At 37.0% G+C, this 18,159-nt stretch overlaps 1 protein-coding gene across 4 annotated transcripts in view; it reads right to left on the bottom strand.

Annotated features, from left to right (window-relative positions):
- Window positions 1-2,388: 2,388 nt before the first annotated feature.
- ppp6r3 (protein phosphatase 6, regulatory subunit 3) overlaps window positions 2,389-18,159 on the bottom strand; it is a 56,575-nt gene continuing 40,804 nt past the window's right edge. For 3 of the 4 annotated variants that reach the window (XM_088416624.1, XM_088416623.1, XM_088416621.1), the window contains 7 exons: window positions 14,751-14,863; window positions 11,888-11,969; window positions 10,036-10,133; window positions 9,759-9,954; window positions 6,245-6,262; window positions 5,066-5,140; window positions 2,389-2,713 (listed from right to left, as the gene is read on the bottom strand). In XM_088416624.1, the coding sequence (XP_088272750.1) occupies window positions 2,662-2,713; window positions 5,066-5,140; window positions 6,245-6,262; window positions 9,759-9,954; window positions 10,036-10,133; window positions 11,888-11,969; window positions 14,751-14,863 (634 nt within the window). In that variant the 3' untranslated portion in view covers window positions 2,389-2,661. The remainder of the gene's footprint in view (window positions 2,714-5,065; window positions 5,141-6,244; window positions 6,263-9,758; window positions 9,955-10,035; window positions 10,134-11,887; window positions 11,970-14,750; window positions 14,864-18,159) is intronic. The other variant, XM_088416622.1, reaches the window with a different exon arrangement.

Genomic DNA, 18,159 nt, shown 5'->3' on the forward strand with positions numbered 1-18,159 from the left:
CTCGTGATTCTTCTTCTTCTTCTTCTTCTTCTTCTTCTTCTTCTTCTTCTTCTTCTTCTTCTTCTTCTTCTTCTTCTTCTTCTTCTTCTTCTTCTTCTTCTTCTTCTTCGTCTTCTTCTTCTTCTTCTTCTGATTCTTCTGATTCTTCTTCTGATTCTTCTTCTTCTTCTTCTTCGGGTTAACTGCTGGTTGGCAAGAAACGTTTGGCGCACATAAACGCCATCATCTGTTTCGAGTGTGGATTGGCCCATGCGTGCGTCATTATTATGCAGGACCGAAAGTGCCAAGATTCAATAAATGAATGTCCCGTTCAATAATTGAATAAAAGTTTTATTAATTAAATGTTTCGTTAATTAATTAAAATTTCATTAATTAAATCGATGTTCATTAAGTAAATGTTTAATTTAATTCATCAAACATTCGTTTATTTAATGACTTTAATTAATGAAACATCAATTTAATTAATGACACTTTCAATCCATGAAACATTTAATTAATTACACTTGTAATTAATTAATGAAACATTTAATGAAATGACACTTTTAATGAGTGACATGTTGACATGGTGTTGTGTTGCGGGGTTTGATGACAGACGGACCACCAACATCCGAGTGTGTTTAAAGGGCATTAAAATAATGCAAAACAGCTTACAAAACCAGAATTCACTCTTATTTCAAAAATATAATTATAATGTAATAAAAACAATTGGGAGCAATATACCTTCATACTAACATGCTCTATATGGAGACACAACTCCTTGTAGATGATCAAGAATTTACAATCGAATGTAGCTACGTTACCTAAATTGTTTACAACATTTACTATTGAACTTTTTCTTGGTTCAATATTTTGACAGTCGTAGTATTAAAAGTGTACCTGTGGTGTTGAGAAGGAAATTGTTTAATCAATAAAAATTGCATCCAAACACAATTTTTTTGGTTGCGCTGCTAGTACTAAAGCAAGATTAGAATAGCTCGGGGAAACCTTTTGGTCAAATGACATGCGCATAGCCATTCTTGCCTGCAATGGGAGGAAGATTGCTGTAAAAAAAGACATGCGTGTTTAATAAGTTGTATGAGGGTCATTTGTCACGTACGCATACATCTTTTTGACAGCCCTCTTACTCCATACATCATCAGCTGATAGTTTGCAACGTGAATGTCCAATTTAGTCATAAATTATTTCATGAAATTGGACTGACAGGCTCATGACCATAGCTTGCAAGCTAATGACCTGTGACTCCAAATCCATATAGTTTTAAAATCAATAAAAACTTATATATTTATAAATATATTACAAAGATTAGTCAAATTAAAATTACAACGATAATAAACAATTTTCTAGTTGTAGTTAATTGATCTTCATTGCGTAATAGGATTTAACTTTTTTTTAAATCAACAGCAGAGCGTGTTACTGCCAGCAGAGGTCACTAACATATATAAGCTTTTCAAAATGACCCAATTTTCCAAAAATTGGCCCTAAATGTCCCACAAAAGCTCTGTTAGATTGCGAAAAACGCCCCTACATAATCCTTAAGAGTGAAACCTAATGAGCAATTGACAGCTTCCATTTAGCGTTCAATACAGACATTTTTTGTTTTACGCATGTCAGCACGAATGACCCGCAGATCGGCTGACTTTGTCCAATACTTTACGGAACGTCATTTTCATTTGCATCTCCATATCCATGAATGCAAAGGATTAAAAAAAAATGAATGCAAAGGATCAGATCTAGGAATCCAAAGGAGTCGTGCAGTCGTGTCTGCATTTGGTCTTAGTCTTGCAAATAAGAGTTGTATTAAAAATACCTTGCACTTGTAAGTTTCAATTGGTAAACGCAACAGTTTAGTCGTACTCATTCGATAAACACGCATACATCTTTTTGACAGCCATCGTACTGCATAGCCTACCTGCTTTGGAGTGGCGCATACCAAGGCAGCATTGACAGCGTGTCTTTGCTCCCTTTTTCTCAGATTCAATGCACTACTACTACTACAGCACAACCACGATCAATAACCAATCATAAAAATTGAGAATGTCAGTGCATTTACAGTGCACATTACAGTGAATTTGAAGTGATAACCCTTAAATACTTGTCAGGTTTTACTGTTAATTATAGGACATAATAGCAGTACGTCTAATGAAATATGAGTTATTTTAGTAGCTATATTTCCAAGTCAACCACTTAAACCCTGCCTCTCACCATGTACACCCCCCTTTCTCGATGCGGTCTCACTGTAGTAGCACTGACTGCTAAGAAATTGTGAACGTTGTGTTTCTCTCATCATGCTGGTACTCAGAATAGAACAAACAGAAATGCTCAGAGATATGTGTGTGTGTGTGTGTGGGGGGGGGGGGGGGGGGCACAAATAAGACAAAGGCTGGACGATCACATTCAAGGTGTATTAGTTTACCTTTTAGAAAATACTTTATTCATACAACCATCTTTACAACCATAGTAGCATTCCTAAATAAATCTGAATGAGAAGATGTCATATGCAGATTATAACAACAGGACACCGTTGCCATTTATGTGTATTTATGGCAATGTTGAAGATTCTTTTGAAGACAGTGGACGGCCAGGGTCCGCTGGCCTCTGCCAATTCAGAAAAATCTTCTCAACGGTAGATTATGCTGGTCTGAAACTGAGAATACACAATCCTCACGGTGGTCCAATTACTCCTGGATCAGAGGACATGGCACAATGGTCCAGTCTGGGTAGAGAAAAAAACATACAGTACATACAGTCTTTTAAAAGCAGCAGTAGAAGACTAGGGAGATACATTCAGTGATAATAAAATAGTGTTATGTCATAAGTACATCAATAATGTAAAGCGGTGGTCCTCAATCACAGCCCAGTTAAAATTCTTCTAAGATAATCTAATTGTCTTTGTTCATAAACACCATTCAGTAATTAGTTACTTTAGTACAGTTCTTATGTACATACAATTTACTAATTTAACAAAATAAAATTAATATGACCTGTTTTGACAAAACCAGACATATTTTGGGGATACGCATTTTGAGTTACAGTATTGACAAAATTAAGAATTTTGCACAGAAATATCAATTTGGGGATTTATACGAAGCCAATCTCCGCATCATCTCAACTTTTATTTCCCAGCAGCCAAAAAGTGCAACTTGCAATGAAAATGTGTACAAACAAGAGATCGGTAGACAATGTGCTATTATATTATATATATATATATATATATATATATATATATATATATATATATATATATATATATATATATATATATATACAGTATATATATAATATATATATATATATATATATATATACAGTATATATATATAATATATAATATGTATATATATATATATATATATATATATTATATAATATATATATATATATTATATAATATATATATATATTATATATATACAGTATATATATATAATATATAATATATAAATATATATATATATATATATATATATATATAATATATACACACACACATATATATACACACACACACACACACACATATATATATATATATATATATACACACACACACAGCATTGTAGTCACGTGTTGCATGGAAGCAGTTTGACCGCAATAGTAAATAGTAAGAGCAATTACCTAAAAATGCCAGCAGATGGAGGCAAAACAACACCAATACAGCCAACCTCCTATGGTCATGACAGTTTTTTTTTGTCGCAAAGACGGGAAAATATGGTAAAGAGGGAACAAAAAAACTCTGCATTCCACCTCGCAACTTGAAAATAACGTAAGCCAAGGACGCTGTAACACGGGGGTCCACTGTATATACGTAGCACTTACTATACTATTTTGGTACCAACTTTTAATATGTATATACAATTTTGATGTTTTTACCAAGGGTTCTCAACGCATTAGCTATTTAACAGAGGTTTGGATTGCCCGCCACATGGTAAATTTGCTTTAAAAGCCCAACCACAGAACGGCTAATCTCGTAACATGGGGGCCTACACATCAATCAATGAATCAAATTTTATTTGTATAGCCCTGAATCACCAAAGTCTCAAAGGGCTTTACAAGTAAAAAGACGTTGTCATTCACTACGTCACCGTAACGAGCCGAATGACTCACAGAGAACGTAAAACAGGGAATTGTTTAATTCCAAACAATTAAATAAAAATATATAAAGGATTTATTTACTTTTGAGTGACGCTAATTATGGCCATTATCCCTAGTAAGGGTAGCCTAGGCTAGGCTAGCTTAGCTTTCTTTATATTTCTTGATTATCTCCAGCTTCGTTTCCATATAAATCATCTTCTTACTTCTGTCTTTAACATCACTAGCAATCTTGGGACCCATGGCTAACCAATTAAAGTTTGAATTAAGCACTAAAATGCATAATAAATACGATATTGAAAGCACTCTCACACAAGATCAAGTCTTTAGGCAACCATCTTTGTGACCCCGTGCGCCGACCAAAAGCAGACTAGCATCTTCATGACCCATCACGCTGACCAATAGCAGACCAGTATCTTAGGGAGTTGAGACACCAATTGCAGCATTGCAATGATGTTTTGCAGTGGAGGCAGTTTGACACCAACAGAAAATAAGAGCGATTACCTAACAACGCCTCAAAATGGAGACAAAACAACAAGCACAACCAACCCGACAGGTCATGACAGTTGTTGATGTTAATTGTGAAGCAGGATAAATGCCTTAAAGAGGGGACGAAAAAACTTTGTATTCCACATTGTAACATGAAAAAACGTAAGCCAGGGATGCCGTAACCCAGGGGTCTACTGTATATATATTTTGGTCAAGAGTATTTATTAATAATTAAGTTTTAAGTTTATGTTTGATAACAGATTTTTTTCTATGATCCAAAACAGGACACTTTAGGTTGATCACTGATTTTTGGGGTTTCCTGAAAAGTGATTATATTGACCCAATGCCAACGTTTTGTGCAATGATATTTTTAGAGGTATAGGGCCATATTTTTATTTTATTTGTTTTATTTTTACAAAATAACGCAGCCTTTAGTATTGCTGAGTTGGAACAGTTTAATGACATAGCAAGCAATAAATAGACTTACTTGGCATCGTCTAAGTTTGACATTTCCTCTCGAGGGCCATAGGAGAAATCCATCGCGTACTTGCACTTCTCTTTGCTTTCAAGAGGAGAAACACAGTCATCACACTGAAGAGGTATTCAAAAGATGCCATCGACATAAACACATAGCAATAAAATACAAGATGTAGTCCATGTTTACACAGTACAATAAACAAATATTAGACAACATTTACGCAATACTCTATGAAAACCATTATGTAAAAATTTATAAACTTACCACAACAATAATGATAAAAAATACAGTAGAAGACTCGCCTTGAGCCAACAATTGAAGAGACTCAGATTGAAGAGGGTTCTTAACTATTAACTTATTGTATACCAGGAGGGCACAAAGAGGGAGGCTTCCTTATTGCTAACATGAAAATATCTGCAGGAATTGACACTTATATATGGAATTGTTATTTACACCTTCCTGTGGCAAAAAAAAAAAGAAAGAAAAAAAAATAGTGATGAAAGGTCGCACTATCAATAAATGGCCCATTTAAAAATATATAGGGCGTACCATATTATGAGGCGCATAGAATAGAAGCTACAGTATTGGCCGGGGTTGCGTTATGCATCCACTAGATGAAGCTGAACTAAGGGGAATGTCAATAAAACAATTCAATAAGTTTGTTAAACCTTATTGATAAGGGTATAAACCAGTGTTCTCACAACTCAATTTTCTCCAAAAATTGAATCAACTGCTGTTTTAAAAAACAGCCAACTGCCAACAGTAATATTGTCACAATAGTGGCAGCCCTAAAAGAAATGGCAATTTATGCTTGTGTTTTATCTTGAAGTTTTAAGTGACAACCGCATATCTTCATATTTTTCTTTTAACAGTACGCCACCAAGTTTTGTTAATCCTTCCTGCAGCAAAGCAGCCTCCAACAAAGCAGGTATGACCTCCTTGTTTAGGATGGTGTTCTGAAGCTTCCCTCTTTTTGCTCAAAATAGAACCACTCGTTATGATCACATAATTAATATAAAGAGTAAGTATTTCTGTGTACACACAAAATTTTACTCCTAATTGGAAAACACATCTTAATCACAGCACATGCAAAACAGAGACGATGACAAAACGAGAACAATATCAAAATATGGACAGAAATATTTGAGGTTGATGGCTGCAGGCTGAAATTTGATTGGTGGTACATACCAATATGATTTCAACACTCTGACGAAGACCACACCCATAGCGCACAGCAAGGGAGAGAGGAAGGGAAGCTTACGTTGCAAGTGTCATTTAGTTTGTAGTAAAAATCTAAATGCTAAAATAATGTACAATGCGGGATGAACAAGGACAGAGTGATCGAGGACGATCAAATTAAATAGGAAAGAAAAGTCACGAGAAACATAAACCTCTCTAAGAGGTAGCTGATAGTTTGGGGCAGGGGTGTCAAACTCATATTATTTCAGGGACTGCAATAGAGCAAAATTGACTCAGGTAAAATCATGGTATCCAGTAATCCCTCGTTTATCGCGGGGGTTACGTTCCAAAAATAACACGCGCAAAGTGAAATCTGTGATGTAGCCAGCTTTATTTTTTTTTATTATTTTACAATGCAATACTAAACTATAGAATAAAACCAAAAATCAAAACCTTTTTTAAAGCCCCAAATTTGTTTAAAACAATCATTTTAATATAGTAATACAAAGTTGGAAACATTGTCACTCACGTATTTCACAGTCCCAGCTATGCCTCTTCGTCCTGGACCCGCACATTGTTATGAGTAATTGTTTAAACTTTCTTTTTCTGAGCAAGAATATTTTTATAAACAAATATGCCCGGACATCGAATTAAAGTGAAGCCTCTTATAGCATAACAATACACTTGACATTTCAATTTATTATAAAAGAAATAAAAGTCAGATTTCCAAAGCTGCACATTTCTCCGTTGCTGTCTGTGTGTCTACATAGTGTGCGCATTTGCTCTCGGCACACCTACGAGTCACGTGATCGGCTCCCAGAGACCAAGCTGTCAATCAATGTGCTTACCAGCACGTTCGCACAAGGCAGTTAGAGGAGAGACACAGGAGAGACGAAAGCAAGCTTTTGGATCCTCGTGCCTTTTGTAATAAATTGACAAGTGAAAAACCAATAGAGTACAGCGTCGATATTTTATTTCGAGACAACAGCAAAGCCCCTGGGCCATTCGAATTCAGAGCACAATGTGCTGTAAAAAATATATATCTACACTGTAGAAAAATCCGTGAAGCAGCGAACCCGTGAAAGATGAACCGCGATACAGCGAGGGATTACTATTATATATATACAGTGGGCCCCCGGGTTACGAACTTAATCCGTTCAGCGGCTACGCTCGTATCTCGAATTGCTCGTATAGCGGGCAATCCAAACCCATGTTAATTCGTGAATGCGTGCAACGCGCGCCGAAGCCTTAGGTAAAAACGACACACTGTATACATATATTAAAATCGAGTGACATAATCTGCTGCACACTTACATTACATAATAATTACAATGGATAAATAGCTTTTACCTTTAAAACGACGAGACTTGAGCTGGGTGTAAGCAGAGGGGGACAGAGCCCTACGCTCTAAATCAACACGGCGATAGAAATGCTATTGCTCTTACAGTGTTACAGTAACCCTTTCAGTCAGGGTGCAAATCACGCAGATACTAAAACATCATCCTCTTATTTCTTTCTTTACCGCTGCTAGTAATTTTAGAAGCTATGTCTAACAGATAAAGTTTGCAAAGTCTTCACAACATTCCGTTTTTCACTAATTTTCTCTCCTTACTTACATCCTGTCCCATCAAGCTAGATAAAGGCGTTCGGCCAATAGCATATCGGCATTTCTGTGATTGACGTGTAACGCCGGCCAATAGCATCTCCGTGAGTGAGACCGGGTGACCTTAATCGACCAATAGCATATTCGCATCTCCGTGACTGACTGATAATTATTCGCACTTTTTTTTTTAAACGGTTGGAATGTATTGACAATTAATTTAAAAAAAAACACATTTAAACCAATGACAATTCTTTGTCCTGCAATCGGCACATTTAATTTCATGTCAGCTGTTTTTCCCTTTAGCTGTACAAACACTACACTTAAATGGTAATATATTTAGACACCGTGAGTGAGACAGTCAGTGTGACGTTTTAAGAGCAATAGCGTTCACGTTACTGCCCCAAGCATCTACTGATGATTGATGCTGTCGCTACTGTTGATTTAACTGACGCAATTAGACGAGAACATATCTATATACTCAACGGCCGGCATGTCGAATTGCTCGTAAGGCGAGAGGTTTGTTCGTAAGCGGAGGACAAAATTCTCCCTGATCCACGCTCGTAAGGCGAATTGTTCGTAAATCAGGGTGCTCGTAAGCCGGGGGCCGACTGTATATATATATATATATATATATATATATATATATATATATATATATATATATATATATATATATATATCTTTAAAACAGTTCACATTTAGTGTCAATTTGAGTGACACCAAGCTATTTTGGACAAAAGGAGAAAAATCTTCATACATACACACTTTGACGCAAGTACTTTTTTTAGTAGCATCTGAAACATTTCAAAAGTCTTCCCTTTGATAAAACATTAAGAGCAGTGAAAATGTGTTTTAATGGCAAAGTAACAGTTTGCATATGTATATAACCACATGAAAACGGTTCTCAAGTGGCATATAATCAAGAGGAGCACTGGCCACGAGTGTCATCTAGCCATTCATTTAAAAAAAAAAAAAGAATTTTCGTCCATGGCACCGAAAAAGTTAAAAAATACTCCCAAAACATTACTTGCACTAGTGGTCCCCAACCTTTTGATCACCACGGACCGGTCAATGCCTTACATTTATATTATGGGGGGGGGGGGGGGGGGGGGGCTGCTGCTCTAAAAGCCACATCATCCTTCTCACTATGTATGTAATGTATGGAAGATCAACAGCGGCCAGAGGCGGTGGCCGAGACCGTGCTAAATATTGGGCTGACAATGCTGCGCTATCGTTAGCTTAGCACAGTAACTACGATTCAACAGTTGTTAAGTGAAGCAAACGCTGCACATACCAGTTGTCCCAAGTTCTCGCTTCCACCTTTCTACAAGCCAGGTGAGAGCTTTTGCTTGGCTCTGTTTTGTATTGAAAGCTCAGCTGGCCGTGTTGGATCGCTCCCGGTGACCGCAAAGCGGCCGCCATAATTCTTCCCTGAACCCTGCGTGAGCCGTTGAATGTTCCCAAAGTTGATTGGCTGTCGCATATTTAACCACGCGAAAAAAATGTAACCACGCGAAAGGCGAAATTGCGCTTCTCGTGACCGCGCGCGGCCATTCACATTGCTCCATTCGCATCCATTGCGTCGCCTGACTTGCATCCGTGCCCAGTCACGCGAACGCCATTGACTACAAGTACAAAAATCTCCGCTTTTTCGCCTCCTTTGCGTTCGGTGTGCACGTACCATTAAACTAAATAATCTCCAAAACATTATTTTGGGTGCAGCCCACGCAGCCCGGTTCCAGTAGATCTGCGGACCGGACCGGGGGTTGGGGACCACTGGTCTAAGACATTAAATAACTCTGTCCTTGGCTAAGTCACCATATTTAATGAGACATTTAGCGCAAAAAGAAAAATCCCAATTATTAATCTTCACTCCAATATGCAGCTGAAAGGCAATTATGTGAGTTTTTTGCGGCTAACCTTTTGAAGACAGCCGTCTCAGTCTTTGCATCGACGGTGAGGCTGAATGTCTCTTTTATGGAGCCATTGATGACTGTATCTGTAATACTGCGTTGCACATTACAGGTAGTTTCATCCTCCATTTTAGATCTTCCACAACCCTTGGATGTGACAGAAGATGATGACGAAAGAGTAGGACTCAGCCAGCCATGCCTTTCTATTATTAGAAAAAAAAATTCAAACATGTTGTCAACAAGCCTGTTTGAATGATAGCGGTATTTCAAACCATTGATCTCACCGTCTGAATATAATGGCCCAATGACGCCCAAGGGATCCAGTTTCTCTATGTTGGTTTCCATAGCAACGGGAGTGTTGCACAACAGTGGGTCGTTGGGACTAAAAAAATGTTTTTACTCAGAAATATATATTTATTATACAGTGTTCTGATGGAAAACGCACATCCACTGCATAGCAACATTATGAATGTTTTGGGATTTGTCATTATTGGATATAGGACGAGACAAGTTCCACCAGACAAGACGTTTCAACGAGATTGAGTCCACGAGAACAAGACGAGACAAGACCTTTGAACAATCTGTCATACACTGTAAAATGATGCCTAATATAAATTTTCCAGATTTCAAAATGTATGTAGTGTATCTCGACGGAGCCTAAAGGCACTGGAAGAATTTTGTTTTTTGCAAGATCTTTTGAGAGATCCCGCAGTAGTTTTGCAAGAACTTGCAAAAAGTATTGCAGGATCTCGCAATCTTATTTCCTACGTCAGTGAATGGGAAGTAAAACAAACACAGCGATGGAGTAGCCTGAGCCTACAGATTACCCGTGGGAGAAGTTTATTGATTTTTATATTAGTACTAGCATAACATATAAAGACATCAAATCCTTTCTTGCACGTAGACATGTCTTTGACATAAATGAGAAACATCTGAAAATAATACTTAGTGTGAGTGGGCTTACTTGACCTAATGGGCACTTAAGTAAAGTTGGCAAGACAGTAGCAGATTTGGACTTTTGCAATCAATACCTCTCAGTCTGAACACCAATAATGGCTCTATTCTCTATTCTTCATAAACAACACAGATTACTTGCTACAATGTCAAAGAAGACATTTGTCAAATATTTAAACAGTCTTTTTAGCTGAAAAGACACCATTGATCCCTAAGCGCAAAAGAAGCTGGGCAAGTGCGCAGGGACCATCTGCAAATTGCTAAATGGAGAAAAAAAACAAAACAAAAAAAAAAAAACAACAATAACGCCACAATGTGTGACTATTAGTTAATCTCTTGAAAAACATAGTGATGGACTAATTCTAAATTGTCCTTAGGTCTGATTTGGGGTCTGGTATTTTCTGTTAGCGATAGTTGGGTGTCATCAGCATAGCAATGTAAAATTATGTCACGTTTAGCATGATGGCACCTACCGTGGCTGCTGTTTTCTGTTTGCTGAGGTTAACAGAATAAGAATTTCACTCTCTGGTTTCGTGCTATACATGTGACAATAATTCTCTACAATCTACAATAAACCAATGAATAGCTCCCCATGATCATATATTTTCCAAATGTCTTTTTTTTTTTTTTTTTTACATTGAGGGATAGAGCCATCATTGGTGTTCAGACAATTGGTGTACTGTACATAGTACAATTTTTTTCTGATCAAAGAAGAGAGTCTAATCTTTGGGCAGGTTCTATGTTTAAATCTCTATAATATCTTTTCTATAACAATAGAACACAAATTTCTTGAGTTAATTCATTACATTTCTCAAAAATTGGCAGCATACCTGATAATCTTGTGTGCGTTATGCATGATGCATGTTTTCAAATTGAAGTTGAATTAAGTTTGGCAGTAATGTACCAGTGCAAGTTGAAAACAGATCGGTCCAATATAGAATTTCACAAATAGACCTATTCTTTGAAACTGCACTTTATAATCCAGTGTGCCTTACGCTTAAAATGTATAGTAGTATTTGTGTTTTTTTTTTTTTTAGTAAATGTAAAATTTAGCTTCAGTTATCATATTTTGGAAAAACATGTTCGCTTTTATTTTATTTCCTCAAAGAAATTGCCCTTTTTTTTTTTTTCCTCTGTTCAATTTAGTGCAGACAGAATAAACCATCAATAATGCTACAGTACCTGGCGGAAGAGAAGCCCGAGAAATCAGACCAGCCTGTCTCTGAATTCGAATTTGGAGCAGAATAGTCACTCCATGCTGTGTCTGTGGAGAAAAGAGTGAAGAAAAATAAAAAATAGCAGAGTTGAGGGATTTTCATTATTTGACATTTACTTTTAACCTTTTACTGGGCACAGCGACCGCTTTCAGCCAGTAGTCTAAACAGGCAAAACGGTCAAAAACATCTGTAACAGCCATTGCTGAGATTCTAAAGTACCCCTGAATTTCTTTCAAATCTTGAAAATTCTTGCCTGTTTCAAGACTTACCAATAAAAAAAAAAGTTGTGCTTAAATAAGGCCATTTTTGCCTGTTTTGACTGTCGTCCGAAAGCGGCTACTGTGCCCCAGTAAAGGGTTAAAGTGGGAAAGGCATGATTTTCTTTCAGACTTCAAGATACCAGACATATTGGACTGAACCAGTGGTTTTTCTTTAAATAAACTATTTAGGTAGTCAGAGCCAGAAGTGGCACAAAAACAAACAAACAAACAATGTGGAACATTTGAATACAATTTCCTGGTACACCCATAACACTAGGGGTGTCCAAACGTGAACCACAAGGGCCAGTATCTTGCATGTTTTTCAGCTTTCTTTCCCCTACACACTTGATTCAAATGATAAGCTCATCAGAAATGTCAGCAGAATATATGTAATATATTCAAATAAGACATGAGTTTGAATGTGCATATTAATTTTGGTGGCAATTGTTCACTATTTTAGATGATAAATGGACATGACAATGCAAACCAAGAATTATTACAATTTACAACTTCCGCCTTCAGCGATGTCTGGAATCACATTGACTCCTCACATTGTTGGGCTGTCTCAGCATTAGTTGGAACTTGACACGAAAAACATGTTAAATCACTTCTGGATTTTAGTTAGGTAGAATTTGAGTGTAAACATAATTTTTACATATAGATGTAATATATAAGCGCCAATGTTCAACCCAATCGAGCGGTCCTTTAAGTAACAAATAAACTGAATATGAACAAGGCTGTGTGTACTTTTCATATCCACTGTACAAAAATTACATTTCCTACTTATTTATTTTGATACAGTTAATAATGATAATAATAATAATAATAATAATAATAATGATGAAGCTTACATTTACATAGTGCCTTTCAAGAAACCCAAGGTGCTTTACAAAGTACAGCACTATCACACAGTAAGATCAGTGGTGGTAAAGTATGTTGCATAGCCACAGCTGCCCTGGGGCAGACTGACAGAGGTGAGGCTCTCATACCACGCCATACGGCCTCTCCGACCAACCACTGGAAGCAAGGTGGGTGAAGTGTCTTGCCCAAGGACACAACAGCTTTTAACTTGTGGCAGAGCGGGGATCGAACAACCGACCCTTCGGTTACTGGATGACCCCCTCTACTGCCTAAGCCACGGCAGTTTCAAGACTCTTTGTTTTTTACTTTACTGTGTGGTGTTTTTCTAGATGTACAGTGGACCCCCGGGTTACGGCATCATTGGCTTACATGTTTTGCACGTTACGAAGCCCCCCTCTTTACGGCATTTTTCCCACTTCACGGCATCAACAACTGTCATGTTGTTTTGCCTCCCTCTTCAGACGTTTCTAGGTAATTGCTCTTACTTTCTGTTCCTGTCAAACTGCCAGCGACTGCTGGCTGGGTTTCTCTGTGATTGCAGCCGCTTAAAAAATTGTAACCTCAAAATACTGAAGACAACAGTAAACCACTTAAAATTATTCCAGCTTTGGAAATGTTCGCTTTGTCAAAGTCTGTTCTGACACGCAAACTGAGGACAGAATAACAACACATACAAAATTCAAACTTGGCAGTCAGTCTGCGTGCGTATGATTGCGAGTTGCACCACGCTCATATATCACAACATGTGTCAACACACATGGCACTAAAATGCTGGTCTGATATTGGTCGGTGTCACGGTGTCACTAAGATGCTCGTCTGTTATTGGTCAGCGTCACGGCGTCCCTAAGATGCCGATATGCTAGATACTTCATCTCATGTGAGTGCTTACAATACTGTATTTATTGTGCATTTTAGTGCATAATTCAAACTTAAAAGGATAGTGTGTAAGATTTAGACCGTTTTTCATTACGGACATCAGGAGTAGCTGCAGATGCTGCATTTACCAATTGTCCGTGGGTATAACAAACATGGCTGCCTCCGGAGAAGTGCCACCCCCCATGTAATATAATTTAATGACTAGACCTATGATTATATTTAAAACATACTGTTGGTCATTAAGAACACAATAATTTTAAAGTTTTTGACATTTACAATCATTTAATTTATTCTTTTTTAATGAAGAACCAATGAATAGCTCCCCAGTGTGTCTAAAACTCACACACTGACCCTTTAAAGTTGGTTAGCCACGGGTCCCAAGATTACTAGTGATGTTTAAGGAGTATCCAAAGATTCAAAGAGATTTATTGTCACATGTATAGTTATACCACACAGTGAAATGCTTATTCTGTTCACTTCCCGAGCAGACTGCAAATTAAACTAATTAGATTAAATATTAGGGAAAAAGTCTTGAGGTCACTGTAGTTGAAGTCCCCCGCTGTGATGAAAAGAGTGTCCGGCTGCTTGATCTCATGCATGTTTGCTGATGTCTCTCCTCGGTTGTTTAAGGTAAAAAAAAATAAATGTATGTACAATTTTGATGTTTTTACCTGGGGTTTTATACACATTAGCTAATAAGAAGAGGTTTCTATTGTCCGTCATATAACGATTTCACCTTAAGACTTACAACTGCGGATTAATTTCGTAAGGCGGGGGTCCACTGTACTGTATAACATTTTAGAACATAATTTCATCATGAAGATCACCAACCTGTTTCAACTTCCATAATGTCTTCAGAGGGATTAGAAGCTACAAATTCATCTTTCTTGGAATCCTCTTCATCTGAGTCAGTGCTGTCCTCGCTGTCAGTGCTCCCTCCACTCCTAGGGTGTGAACATTAGTGATGTTCAGAGAAGTGCCGTGGTATTGGAGGCATGCATTGCGTAATGTGGTGGGAGGGGGGGTTATTCATGCTTGCTTTATTTAGGGGAGGAATGAAAGGAAAATACCGTAAATTAAAAATGACCGCTTATTGGGTGGGTTGATTGTTGGGTCGATATTGGGCATTTTGGCAATTACATCGATCCCTCATTTTTCGCGGTTAATTGGGACCGGAACCCACCCGCGATAAGTGAAAACCGCCAAGTCTGAAAGGAATTGAATGATGTTTATGGGAAATGGGGAAGCTTCAAATGTGAAATGTTAAATAATGAATGAATTATTAATTATTATAGGTGAAAAATATGGAATTATGGGAAAATATTACTATTCATGAAATATTGGAACGATGGAAATGGTCACTAAGGTGAAATGAATGAGTTAAATGTTGTGAATGTGTAATGGAAAAGCTCAAAATGTGAAATGTTAAATCTCCCATTGGATATGAATATTGGAATATTGAAGTGAAAATATGGAATTATGGGAAATATTAAAATGTATGAATTATTGGAATGATGGGAATGATCCATGAGGTGAAATGAAAAAGTTAAATATTACGAATGTGAAATAATAAAGCTCAAGATGTAAAATGTTAAATCTCCCGTTGGGAATGAATGGGGATTCCTCCATTGAAACATGAATTGTCAATATTAACGGGCGAAAAATATGGAATTATGGGAAAATATTGGAATGCATGAAGAAGGGGAATGATTCCTAAGGTGAGATGAAGGAGCTAAATATTGAAAATATGAAATGTGAAAGCTGTAAATATGAAATGTAAAATCACCCAATGTTAAGTCAATGGGATTTTTGGCGTGGAAAACAGGGAATTGTGGGAAATCTGTAAATATTTGGAATGAGAAAAATGGACGCAGTCGTAACACGATTAATTGGAGTAGTATGACATTAGAACAGTGTGAAATGGATGAACTGGGAATGAGTTGAAACGCGACAAAAAACAGGCGGAATAAAAAAGAGGAATAACATATGTGTGAAGGCATTCAAACATTCCACATCATTCCACCATTCAACGCCTCTCCCTTCAGCATTTTTGCCTTCACACGCAATTTCTTCAGGAATTGCACATTTTCCAGTTATACAAGAAATCAAGGTAGGAGATTTCCAACGGTCCGGTGAACGTCTTTACTCGTCTGCCTTGGGTCTAACAGAGTGTGTGTGTTTCATGAGTGACACGGCACATCCAGGTGTGAATAACTAGCGAGAGTTGGGGCGGGGTAGATTACAACTCCTGCCCTCATTGGTCAACGGTCAATAAAAATCACACCAATGCGGTTCGTTTCATACGTTATTTGATTTCTCACGTTTTATTTTGAAGCGTTGTCTAACCAGTCGCGTCACCAGACATGTCTCCACGGCACAGGCTACATTACAGTACTGATTTGCAGTGCTTGGGTAAAAACCTCACCAATAAAAACAAATTCACTCCAGAGTGCACATGCCGCATACTACTTAGTATAGTAATTCATTGCTACTGTATTTGCTTCATATGAACAATGTGCACATGGCTAATTACGGCAGGAGACTAAGTCACTGCAAGAAGTCTGTAATTTTAGCAACAAAGTGTTCAAAATATTATTTTGACATGGTGATGTGTCATGGTGAGTGAAAAACTGTCCTTGTCAAAAACTGGGTATGCATAAACCAATTCTGTTGCTATGACTTATTGACATATTCAATGCTCTATGTCATATGAAATGATCTACAAATATTTTGTTTTTATATGACGCCTCAAAAGCAGAGACATTTTTTATCTAAACATCCTGATGTGTTGAGTGATAAACTGCCAGTGTCAAAAACTGGGCATGCATAAACAAATTATGTTGCTATGACTTATTGACGTATCCAATGCTCTAACGATGTCTTATGAAATGATTCACAAAAATTTTGTTTATATATATATATATATATATATATATATATATATATATATATATATATATATATATATATATATATATATATATATATATACGTACGTTGATGTGAACAAAATTATACTATTATTTTCCATAAAAGTGATATTCGTTATTTTTTTTTAACTTATGTATGAATAGGTCTGATGCCACTGAGCATTTTGAGTGGTTGAAAGTGAAAATATATTCATATATTGTTTTGTTATGACACCTTGTTGTGATTTTTTTTTTGGAGGAAAAAAAGTATCATGTTTTTCACAAGCCCCCAAGGGTTAAAAAAGAAATGTCTCTGGCTCCTTTTTAAATGCTGTACTCGCAATTATCGACCCACCCATTTTTCATGACATGCCCTGTGGAGATAAAGTTGTCATGTCTATCATTCCAAAAATATTTTAATTAAAAAATCAGTAATATGGCAATTTTAAATCTTTGAAAGATGTCAAAATATAGGCTTTGTCACAATATATATATATATATATATATATATATATATATATATATATATATATATATATATATATATATATATATATATATATATATATGACTTACGAGCGTGGACCGCGGAGTTTTTTGTCCCCCACTTACGAACAATCCTTCCGTCTTGCGAACAATACGACATGCCGGCCATTGTATTCGTACATTTATTTTCGTTTTGCTACGTCAACTAAATCAGAAGTTGACGCTCAACACAGCAACGTTGATGAGCTTTTGCTCTTAAAATGTCACAGTCACTGTTCTAAGTCACGGTGTCAGTCCCGCTGTCAGTCACTGAGATGCTATTGGCCGGCGTCACGTCAATCACAGAAATGCCGATATGCTATTGGCCGAACGCCTTTATCTAGCTTGATGGCACAGCTGGTCGGGATGGAAAGAAGGAGAGAAAATAGGTGAAAAACGGAAGGAAGGAATGTTGTGAAGACTTCGCAAACTTTATCTGTTAGACATGGTTTCTAAAATTGCAAGTGGCGGTAAAGGAAGAAGTAAGAGGATGATAATAGAAACCAAGCAGGAGATAATAAAAATATACGAAGGAGGCGCATGCATAGTTAACCTTGCTCGTGAGTATGGACGGAACCGCTCGGCATTCGTCTAAGGGCAAGAGTTTCCTTGCCGGGGGACGGACCTCGATCGACAACAAAATGGAGAGGCTTCTTCTATTATGGATTAAAGAGAAGGAAATTGCCGGTGATATGTTTTAGTTTGAGAAAAGTTCTTGTTTAAGAAAATAAATAAAAAAATTCTGCGAGTTGGTCTCTGCTCACCTCCGTCTCCACTCAGCTCAAGTTACGTCGCCCCAGAGGAAA

This window comes from Hippichthys cyanospilos, chromosome 6 (genome assembly GCF_059441005.1).
Source record: "Hippichthys cyanospilos isolate Australia breed blue-spotted pipefish chromosome 6, RoL_Hcya_1.0, whole genome shotgun sequence".
Taxonomy (NCBI): domain Eukaryota; kingdom Metazoa; phylum Chordata; class Actinopteri; order Syngnathiformes; family Syngnathidae; genus Hippichthys; species Hippichthys cyanospilos.